This window comes from Eurytemora carolleeae, unplaced genomic scaffold, assembly GCF_000591075.1.
Source record: "Eurytemora carolleeae unplaced genomic scaffold, Eaff_2.0 scaffold34, whole genome shotgun sequence".
Classification (NCBI taxonomy): Eukaryota; Metazoa; Arthropoda; class Copepoda; order Calanoida; family Temoridae; genus Eurytemora; species Eurytemora carolleeae.
Window position 1 is genome coordinate 113,387 of NW_019396116.1, and position 12,282 is coordinate 125,668.

At 32.2% G+C, this 12,282-nt stretch overlaps 1 protein-coding gene across 1 annotated transcript in view; it reads left to right on the forward strand.

Moving 5' to 3' along the window:
• The first annotated feature begins 6,628 nt into the window (after positions 1 to 6,628).
• Positions 6,629 to 12,282, forward strand: part of LOC111695406 (transcription factor GATA-4) — an 8,076-nt gene continuing 2,422 nt past the window's right edge. The window contains exons 1-5 of the mRNA XM_023464727.1: positions 6,629 to 6,791; positions 8,942 to 9,311; positions 9,654 to 9,983; positions 11,377 to 11,470; positions 12,124 to 12,148. Of these exons, the coding sequence (XP_023320495.1) occupies positions 8,942 to 9,311; positions 9,654 to 9,983; positions 11,377 to 11,470; positions 12,124 to 12,148 (819 nt within the window). The 5' untranslated portion in view covers positions 6,629 to 6,791. The remainder of the gene's footprint in view (positions 6,792 to 8,941; positions 9,312 to 9,653; positions 9,984 to 11,376; positions 11,471 to 12,123; positions 12,149 to 12,282) is intronic.

A 12,282-nucleotide genomic window follows, 5' to 3' on the forward strand; every position in this document is an offset into this window, starting at 1 on the left:
AACTCAGATCTCGTTTGCTATGTCAACCGGACAAGGGATCTAATGATCAATGTCTCAAACAGGACACGATCCACATGGCTACAATCTCGTGAACTATCAACACCCCTACCGCTGGGCACGATCTTGTTTGCAATGTCAACTGGACAATAGTGATCTATTGATCAATGTCTCAAAGAAGACATGATCTCAATTGGTATGATTCATCGAAAACCAAATTACTCTCAGACCTGTAATCAAAGCAGAGTTTCTGTATCAAATAAACTTATATTTCTTCAGGTTATATATGAATTGGGTCCTTAACAACGTAGTTCCAAGTTATGTGCTGTTATAAGCAATCACAATATAGGTATGACGGAGTTATATATATCTACGTACATTGAATGGGTTAATCGCAATACATGACTTACATATTTATAAATGTGCACATATAGCTATATGATAAATGTACAACGTAATTCACTATTGGCATCTATATTTGCTGCATACTGACTAATAATTGATAAAATATCAACGTAAAAAATAAATTTAGTAAGACAATATCAAGTGAATTTCCTTAGAAAGGCCTGGTTCCTTTGGTGTTCTGGTGGTTGGTGTGGTGTTCAACCTATCTACCTATCTACCTATCTACCTATCTACCTATCTACCTATCTACCTATCTACCTATCTACCTATCTACCTATCTACCTATCTACCTATCTATCTATCTACCTATCTACCTATCTACCTATCTACCTATCTACCTATCTATCTATCTACCTATCTACCTATCTACCTATCTACTTATCTACCTATATACCAATCTACCTATCATTTTTATAAGCTCTGAAAGACTTATGATGAGTAGTGAATCCAGCGAGGCCTTTAAGTATATTATTTAAACTAGTGAGACCTAATGTATTTCAAAATTGATCGGGACCAAAAACAGGGTACAGGGTGTCACAAAGGGAGCCAAAAACTTTTAAAAGACAGGGTAGAGGGTGTCACAAAAACTTTGAATAGACAGGGTGGTATCACAAAGGGAACCAAAAACTTTAAATAGACAGGGTTCAGGGTATCACAAAGCATGGTGACGTCGATATCGATGGTTTCACACAAAATGGGTTAAATCATGAAATATGAGTATTAAGTTATCCATTCCATAGCCATCTCTTAAGTCTTAATATAACTAAATACAATCTGTCGTCTGAAGGCTCATTAGTCATTATAGGTAGCTCTGTACAAAGCATGGATATATACAATTTTGATATTATTGTAAATTCATTGTTAAGATAACAATGAATTTTAACCCCAAACCGCACGTGGCAAGTCTAGGGCGGGGACAGGTGTTTAAAGACGGAAGAGAAGGATATACGTTACTGTATATTTGTTTTAGATTTAGATCAGTAACTGTCAACAACCAACAAGAGATTTAAAGGGTTGTCAATTTCATTCATTTATTTTTCTAATCCAAATCAGAGAGCTTCTACAAAACTGTAATAATACCATTTTACAACATTTTCAAATTTTTATGTTAATGAAGTGTTCAAATTCACCTTGACTATAAGCAAAATGAAGAAATCTTTTTATAACAACTAAAAATGTTATTCAAAAATCACGAGGAAGGGAATAAAATAGGATAACACCAAGAAGTGGGAGTTAAGTGATTTCCCTTATTCCTTCTCACAAGAAGTGGGAGTAAAGTGATTTCCCTTATTCCTTCTCAAAGGAATAAGGGAAATCATTTCATAAACATGGAAATGCAGCAAATACTGTGTTTTTAACAAGAGAATCGAGTATTTTTTGGTAAAAGTTTTACATATACTATTTTGAGTGGGTTCTTAAAGGGGAGTGACCGGCTATGCAAAACTTCTTTTGGATTCATTTGATACTTTTTAAAGATCTGTAAATCCTGAGTTTGAGCGCAAATTCGACGTTCAAAACTCCTACTTTGGGGGTGGATACGTTTTCAGAATTAGTTTTTTAAATTATTAGATAACGACGACATAAAATGTAAAAAAGTTCTACAATAAACTACAGACGTCATGTATAGGAACATGTTGAGAAAATAAAAATTAATCTTATCATCGGAAATAAGTAATTTTGTTCAATTATTAGTTTCTATTTTCTCATTATTCTGGTTTCTCATTATTCACAAAGATTTTCGCAGATTTTCTAGAATTATTATTGAAAAGACGACATTTGAAGAATTTGAAGAACTCTGCGAATAAATTCAAAGAAGATAAGAAATTCAATATAATAATGAAAACGAAATAATCGATTTTAGCATTGATTTATTGACAAATTTCTTTTGAGAAATATGTTCCTAACCATCAAATTAGATTATTGTATAATTTTTACTTTATTTTCGTTGTCGTTATTTAATAATTTAAAAAACTAATTCTGAAAACGTATCCACCCCTAAAGTAAGAGTTTTGAACGTCGAATTTGCGCTCAAACTCAGGATTTACAGATCTTTAAAAAATTTAATATGTCTCAAATGAATCCGAAAGAAGTTTTCCACAACACTGCATACTCAGTTCAACTATCTTACATAGCCGGTCACTCCCTTTAAGTTTTATTTAAAATTGGAAATTGATCACTTTATTTAAAATTAAATATCAAGTCTTTAATCACATAATACGGCTCAGTTTCATTTGCCATAATATTTTTGCCATAATTACACTTGACATAATACTTTTGCCATAAGTAACACTTGCCATAAGTTACACTTGACATAAGTCACACTTGCCATAAGTTACACTTGCCATAATGGTTACACTTACCATAATTACACTTGATATAATTACTTTTGTCATAATTTTCCAATTTTTAAAAAGATGTAAATCTGTCTTTTTTATTGCAAATGTGGGAAATTTTCCAATGAAAATTCGCAACTTTAGTTTTCTCATTGTTTTAAAGCAGATTCAGCTCCATATTTTCTAGAGCTGAAAGAGTCACTATGAGAGGATTGCTAACATTGTCCTACAGTATAATACTCTTCCCATAGAAGAGTACCTAAACCTGATAGCTCATGAATTAATTCAAACCGAATTTGGTTTGAATTATGGCAAGAGTAATTATAGCAAGTGTAATTATGGCAAGTGTAACCATTATGGCAAGTGTAACTTATGGAAAGTGTGACTTATGGCAAGTGTTACTTATGGCAAATGTATTATGGCAAATGTAATTATGGCAAAAATATTTATGGCAAAAATATTATGGGAAATGAAACTGAGCTCATAATACATAATAATACATATACACAGCTAGTTAAACATTTAACAATTTAGATTGAGTTGATCCATCTGAAAAATATTATAATTATAACAAAATAAATTAATTGTAAAATTTTAGTGATTAGATTGTCTTTCAGATTTTTGTGATATTTTACAGTGAAAACCAGAAAACAAGGGAATAGAAAATGACTTTAATATTGCAATATTTAGTGTTTTTTATGTTGTTACAAAGCAAATACAAGAAACTTATTAAATCACTAATTTAGTAAATGGGTCTGTTTACACTGCACAATTGATGTGTCTTTTCCCATTGGGCTTTTTAAAGTTATAGATTTATCTCTAAACGTCGTCCTTGTATTTCAGAGTTTCTGGTTATCATTGTATGCTAAGCAAAAAGTTTTATTTTAGCTTTTCAGATTAGAATTTTTATCCTTTTAAAGTATATTAAAACAATGATAATTTCATAGCGTAATTGCAGAGTTTCTTTACAGCAGGACCGGAGGGATATTTCAACCCCCCCCCCCTCCCCCTCTTCCTGAAATTTACCTACGTTTTACCGAATAGTTCTCGAATGTTTGCATGATTTCAACAAATTGGTGTGCGCATATAATTATTAACTAAGAATTTACACAGCTGAAAAAATCATGAACTGATTTTGTAACGATAACTTTTTCGACTTTATCGAAATTATTCTTTAAGACTGTTATCTAATAATCTCAAAAGGCTTAATTGTTTAATTACATCATACACTGCAAGCAAGTCTAATTAAGATTAAAACTTCGTGTTATTTTTAAATCTTCATTTCGGAAAAGCTATTCAGAAAATGTTTTGAATTTCTAATATGTAACCATCATTAAACATTATAAAATCTAAACTAGAAGAACTACAGGGTCACAAAGTTGGACCAGTAATGCCGCATCACCGTCCACCGATGGGTCGAGCACCGCGAGTTAAGATTTCTGGTTTAAATAATGAAAAATTAAACAAATATACTTTAAATACATGAATAGTTAAGTTGATAGATAGATAGATGGATAGATGAGTACACTGTTATTTTAACTTCATAATTTATTAATAAAGTTGATAAGCACTTGATAACGTGAGTTCCTAGTACTCCAAATATTACGTATATATTATTAGATAGTTAATAAATTATCTGTCTTTAGTTAGTTACTAAGTTATCGAAAATGTTATTTAACATATTAATCAGGAATTTAGTTTAGTAGTAAGTTAGTTGGTTATAAAGTTAGTATAGTAGCATATTAGTCATAGTTAGTTAGGCAGTTAGTTAGTTAATTTTTTATTAAGATAGTTAGAAACTTTGTACGTTAGTTATTAAGTTATTAAGTTAGTAAATTAGTTAGTACGTAAATTAGTCTGTAAGTTAGTTATTAAGTTAGTAAATTAGTTTAAAAGATATTTGTTAATTAGTTAGCAAGTTAGCCGGTAAGCTCGTTAGAAAGTTATACTGGATGAGCTAGATTATTATGTAATTATTGTATTATTAGTTAGTTAGTTAGTCGATTTATTTCCCAAATTCGAATACCAAAAATCGGAAATACTACTTTTAATGGAGATAAAAAATGTGTCATAAGAAATATATATGACACAATCGAGTTTGTTTTTTCAAGGTAATTTCCGGTAAGAAACAGACAACTGTTTCCTTTACATGATTAGTCAAATTAGTCAGATTTGATTTAGTTAGGATAAAACTCAGGTAAAAACAAGGGATGATTAATTACGCATAAAAAAAACAGAAAACGTTGTTATTTATCTGAAAAATGTTGTTATTTATCTGAAAAATGTTATTTTTAGCTGAAAAACGTTGTTATGAATCTGAAAAACGTTGTTATTTAGCTGAAAAAGTTGTTATTTATCTGAATTCATTGTTATTAATCTGAATAATGTTGTTATTTAGCTAAAAAACATATCTTCATAATAGTTTATTTAAGACATTTAAAAAAAAATAAAGAAATTAAATCAATCTTTTGTTAGTTTTTGGCGATATGATTTTTTTGAAAATAAAACGCCTTGAAAATTGTTTGAATTCGCCCTGAAGAATCCATGGAGCCTAAACTGTAGATAGAAAGATAAAAAGATAGATGAATAGAAAAATATAAATATAAAAAATAATGTAAACAGATAACTGATTGATTAATAGGACTCAAGATCAAATACTGACAAGGGATGCAAATCAGGGGCGTATGTTTAATACAGGGGGGGGGGCAGATAAATATATTTGTTTTAATCAGTCAAAATACATGCATTCCAATTCTAAGAACCAAATTTTATGTGTATGATAAATTTTGATTTATTGAAAAGCACCTCTGACCCTCTAGTAAAAGTAAATTCAACCTAAAGTCTGACCGCGTCAACCTTGTTGCACCGGCTAGTCCTATTGTGTGTCTGCTTTATTTACACAATGTCCGGGCGATACAGTACAAACTGGGACCGGAAGGGTTGACCCGTGTACCAGCAATTGTCAATAGCTGGTCGAGAAAAGGAGTTATGATAAAAATCATATAATATTTCAATCTAACGAGTATTTGACTTTAGTTTGATGTGAAATACAGAATATTTTACAATTTTAAAAGATTCTACGATCTGAGCTTTAAAACGATAATTCTAATTCTGAACAGGATTCCATCACACCTCTCCCTAAATGCTTTCATTTACTTTACTTATGGTATAAACCTTTATGACATGTTTACAAAATCTGTTAAAAACTTTTTTAAAGTTTACGTTTCCTTATCAAATCCTGAAATTTTATACACGCGACAAATTGATAAAATTTTCAAATATTTTTTTTATTCGGCATTCGTCGGCACAAGTACAGTGATAACCACAAAACTCTGAAATAAGAAGATGACTTTTAAAAACCATTTGTTTGGTAACAACATCAAATACAAGTTTTGTTATAATGTCGTCTTCCTAATCGACTGTTTTCTGTTTATCACTGTACAAGAAAAGCAAATTTATTTGGATACATTATGCATATAAACTAAAAAATTTTAAACATTTTGTTCCTTCACACTCCTGTATGCCGAGTCCATTAGCGCCTGATCCAATCAGGGTTCAGAGTCATGTACGTGTGTGTTGTCTATTCATCTGAACCAATAGAATTAGTATGGCGGTAACATCTATCTTTCTTTCTATACTCATCATTCAATTAGAGTTAAATCCTTTGATCAGTGTTAAACAGTAAATGGAAATATTTACTTCTACTGAAACACTAAAGTGATGGCGCGGAGTCATAGAGAGGTTGTATTTGAAAATGTCTCGTAATATTTGTTATATGAGTCGTACTAGCATACAGAGTTTTATTTAAAAGTCTACATGATTCATTCGCTAAATTGTCTTGGGCATTTCTGGCCCACCACGCCCACCTCGTCGCTGATTGGTTAAGAATCCTGATATCTTGACTGGTATTGGCTGGATTTTGGCGGCCAATGTATAGGTGGCGGCCGAGTGTTCTGACTGCACTGTCCAATGTTTGAATGGGCAGTAGTGAATGAGTATTGAGGTATTAGACTAGTTACACTTATCTATACAACACTTATCAACCCTCAAAGCAAGGTCAGATAAGGTTTTTTTCAAAAGTCTTATCAAAACATTGAAAATGCACAAAAATGCAACTTTAACAATTAACTTTTTTTCCAATTTTTTTTTCGTCCATAATAAAACATTTTACATTCGACAGTAGTGCGCATTATTTAGATTTGTTGTAAATGAACCATCGCATAAAAATATCAAATTTACAGGTCAATATATTGGACATTATTTAATTGTCCTTTTTTTGCATCAGAGAATAGAAAGATTAATTAAAACTTGGGTTCAAAACTTTTAAAGAATTAATACGCGTTCGGGAATCGGGTGAATCATAAAATCTTAAATATCATCAACAATAAGTTTTGTACAGGGTTATAAACGCCGAAATTTGTCTTTTTGAAATATAAAAAATATCATTTGTTTTGTTAATTATGATGGATGGATAAAATAAATGGACCTGGAAGATGATCAAAGATTGAATTTCTTCAGGTTTATATTATTCATAATAGGGACAGACAGATTTCGGCGTTTTTGACTCTAAATGAAGAGCCGTCCCTATCTGGCATATTTTTATTATTTGGTGATCCATGCTCACGGTAAACTAACGGTCCTGATTTAAAGTTTAGTAACTTTATAACATTACAAACCCATGTTCACCCATTAAATGTAAATCTTTTATCTATATAATAAAACAAGACATTCGTATATATATGTTGCCTTTAGCCGGCCAAACGGCTGGACCGATTGGGTTGAAATTTTCTGTGGACACTCAGGGGTGGCCGGGGGGTGTTATAGGCTAAAAAAATCTTTTTTTTCAAAAATTTCTTTTTGTTTCAAATTTTTTTATCCACGGGCAACGCCGGGCCCTTCAGCTAGTGTTTGCTATCTCATATTTTTTGGGGGGCTGTTTATTTCAAAAATTAAAGAAATTAATTATTTTTGACCTATTTTGAAAAAGACATCAAAATATGAATGAAAATATTCCGATACAGAAACGATGCACTTCGGTTTAGTTAGTTTTACGTGTAGAGCACCTTTGCTTTGAGGAATTCTGGCATTAAATAATTCAGGATTTTGCCAAGTTTATTCAGACAAACCTGAAGATTAAACCAGTTAGATGTAGATGGTAGATGGTACATGTTACTGTTAGTATCAGAATCTTGCGAGATTTTGGTACCAGAATCCTGGTAGGTTAGTATCAGAATCCTGGTAGATTTTTGTATCAGAATCCTGGTAGGTTAGTATATCAGAATCCTGGTGGATGTTAGTATCAGAATCCTGGTAGATGTAAGTATTAGAATCCTGGTAGATGTTAGTATCAGAATCCTGGTAGATGTTAGTATCAGAATCCTGGTAGATGTTAGTATCAGAATCCTGGTAGATGTTAGTATCAGAATCCTGGTAGGTTAGTATCAGAATCCTGGTAGATGTTAGTATCAGAATCCTGGTAGATGGTTGTGTCAGAATTTACTAAATAATGAGAAGTATTTAAATCTTAATATTTATTAAATTGTTCCCATGAAAATAGAACTCCCATTAGGGAGTATACAAACATCAATTGAATCACCTATCATCTCTCTTATTACATATGCCTGTAATCCAGCACCCGTATGGGTTATATGGCGTATATTCAGGGTGTCCAACGAAAAATTACCCGTTTCTAACAGAACATATAAGATTTAAGTGATTCGAACATTTGAAGTTGATTACTATACTTTCTAGGATATTAGAAACAAGGTTGACCAAAAAGAATGAGTCTAAGGTTTTTTATAGCCTTTTAAAACTACGTTAATGATTTGTTCAGAAGCTTTTCAACTAGTTTCTTTCTTTGCCAAATATCTAATATTTTCGAGAAAATTAACCCGATTCAATCTAATCATTTGCGGGTAACATTGTATGCTGTATTTCAAGTTAGATAGCAAAATTTAGGGTCAAGCCCTCCACCCCCTCCCCCCTGTCCCCTTAAAATCTGTCAAAAAATTCAATGTCACTTATTTAGAACTATTTATGTTCCCATGGTGCTTGTTTATCGTTATAAAAAGCGTGTTATAAGGAACTTTGTATTAAACTGACGGACAGGGACAAGTAATAAATCATTAATCACTGCATCAACACTCATCATATTACACTAAAATCAATAGCAAAAAAAATAATCAAAAATATATTTTTAATTTAAGATGGAGTACACAGAGAGCTGTGGAGATATTTACAAAGAGGGTGAAGAACCATCAATTACACCGCTTACAGATGTGTTTTCTTACGACGTTCATGTACCGTTGTACAAAGACGATGTTGTTTTGTACAAAGAAGGAATGCCATCTTTTCGGGAACTGCTTCCTGCACCCCCCTACATGGATCAGAATAATATTTATTTTGACGTGATTCCATCCCTTCCATCATTGACTCCTCTTTCTCCTAGCTCCACCTCCTCATCCTCCTCCTCCTCCTCCTCCTCCTCCCTCCCCAACCTTCTGACACCTCCCTACAACGGAAAAGAAGATATTCTTACTTCTGCTTTCAACATGACCCTCTTAAATACTGATGCAGGTATAAACTTAATAATTCTGAACTGAAAAATAATCAATATTTGCTATACCAAAAATAATAAAAATAAATCATCTTTAAAATAGTTTTTGTTCCGCTTTTAAAAACATTTGTGTAACAAATATCTGAATTTTGTTTATCTAATGCCTAAATTAAGTGCGTCACATAAGTTTACCATTTTTACATCATACAAAATGAACCAATTAAAAGTTAAAAACACAGATAAGACTTTATGTTAGCAACAATCAATAAACTGAGCGCAATTCTATAGTTAGAACCCGACTAATCAAAACTGGTTTTTGGACCAATCTAATACTGTAATTAAATACAAATAACATTATTTAGAAATGACAGTTGGTGATATGCATGTACCGACTATCAATGGACAGTATAGTTATGGTTATGATGGTTATGATTATAACTATCCCAACTATCCTGGATATCAAATCAACTATACCAGAAACCCAGACCTGGAGAATGCAGTGTTTCTTGAACACAACGAGGAGATGGGAGAAGGGCGGTACAGTACACCACCCGACAGTCGGTACGGTACACCTGACCAGCAGTACAGTACAGTGGAGGACAGGTACACGGCATCACCCAACCAGTCCTACTCTGATGGAGAGAGCAGGCACTCCGACTCAATCTGGGCACAACAGTACGCACACAATCCATGTAAGTATTTTTTTGTCGTTCAAATAATAGGTTCCAAAAAATGTGCAAAATATCTGAATTTTCGAAAGAAGATATGTGTTAAATTTTAAGTTTGGTTTTAAGCATCTTTCTTCAGAAGATTGTTAAAAGATTAAGTTTATTAGGCTTCATTTTCGTATTTTTATTATAAATTTCAAAAGAAAGGGTTACTAACAATAAAATTAACAAATCACTGACCAATAATTATTTTGGCAAAACTCAAACCATTCAAATTCTGGGTTAAGAAAGTGAGATTAAACCACCCATGGTTGCTCAAGAGAGAGTTGAAAGTGACAATATCCGTTCTTGGTCTAAACTTCCGTTTTGCGTGTTGACTTTGTGTAATGAAATGGAAACTGTAGTTTTACAACTTCCGACTGTAGTTGGCACACTTCGGACTAGATGGTTTATTTGTTTGCTGGGTAGTTGGTTTGTTTACATTCATGCAGTTACCTACTACACTATATATATGGGTCACCAACACTAGGTGGTGAAAACAAATAGAGGGGGGGAGGGCAGAATGAGGGGGGGGAGTAAAAGTATTAAAAACAATTAATTGAGCTGGGGCTGGTCTGAAGGGTGGGTGTTATTGAAACATAATCCATAATACAAGAAAATAAGCTCAACAAAACATCAAGTTTAAAAGAGAAATCTTAGAATAAATATGGAAACATTGATTGAAAGCAATTAAAATACTTAAAAGGGGCGGGGAGGGGAGAAGAGGTTCCAGAAAATTATACAATTTTTATTGTTCGCATATGCTGAATAATTATACAAAAACATCCGATTTAAGTCCTTAGAAATTAGAAATCTTTTAGAATTTCCCCCACCCCTCTTCAGCAGTCAACAGATTCACCTTGAATTCCCAAATTATGGCTGAGACAATAACCCTTAAAGACAATTCATTTTGTGAAGACCTTTATTTCTAAATACCTAAATAACATAATGTCTACATTTCCTGTTCCATATGTCTGATTATCATTATTGCTACATTTTTATATAACTAAATAACATTATGCCTACATTTCTAAATGTTTTAATTACATTTATCTGGATTTCTGAATACATAAATAACATTATGCCTATATTTCTGAATAACTAAAGTTCATGATGCCTACATTCTGAATACATAAATAACATTATGCCTATATTTCTGAATAACTAATGTTCATAATGCCTACATTCCGAATGTATAGATTACATTATGATATGCCTACATTTCAAAATGCCTGATTATCGTTATGCCTATAATTCTGTACAACTGAGTAACATTTTGCCTAAATGTAAAAATGCTATTCAAAACGTGACAATTTTCGGGGAAAAAATCAAAAATAAACTTTAAACAAATTGGAATTATTTAACTGTGTTTGATTAGATCCCAGGGATGATCTGAGTTTTTGCATAACAGGGACCAGAGAGGAGTTCTGCCCTCAGGAAACAGGACAAGAACAGGAACAGTTTTTATACAGGTAAACAAGAATGCAGGAATAGTTTTTATACAGGAAACAGGACAAGAGCAGGAAGTGTTTTTAAAAAGGTAAACAAGATCAAGAACAGTTTTTTAACAGGTAAACAAGGACAAGAAGTGTTTTTAAACAGGTAAACAAGAACAAGAACAGTGTTTAAACAGCTAAACAAGAACAAGAACAGTTTTTAATCAGGAAACAAGAACAAGACCAATGTTTAAACAGGTACACAAGAACAAGAACAGTGTATAAACAGGTAAACAAGAACAGGAACAGTGTTTAAACAAGTACACAAGAACAAGAACAGTTTTTAAACAGGAAACAAGAACAGGAACAGTGTTTAAACAGGTAAACAAGAACAAGAACAGTGTATAAACAGGTAAACAAGAACAGGAGCAGTGTTTAAACAAGTAAACAAGAACAAGAACAGTGTATAAACAGGTAAACAAGAACAGGAGCAGTGTTTAAACAAGTAAACAAGAACAAGAACAGTGTTAAAACAGGTTAACAAGAACAGGAACAGGCAAAGCATCATGGAAATAATTTTTACTAATTTTATTTTCAAGAAGTTATTCTCTAGTTTTCTTTAGTGAGAAAATGAAGATTTGGTGTAATTCCAAATCTGAGAACATTCACTTTAAATATATTTTGTTCAGGTTTCCTAACGGTTCAAGTTCTCCTGTTCATCACTTTAAATATATTTTGTTTAGGTTTCCTAACGGATCAAGTTCTCCTGTTCATCACTTTAAATATATTTTGTTTAGGTTTCCTAACGGATCAAGTTCTCCTGTTCATCACTTTAAATATATTTTGTT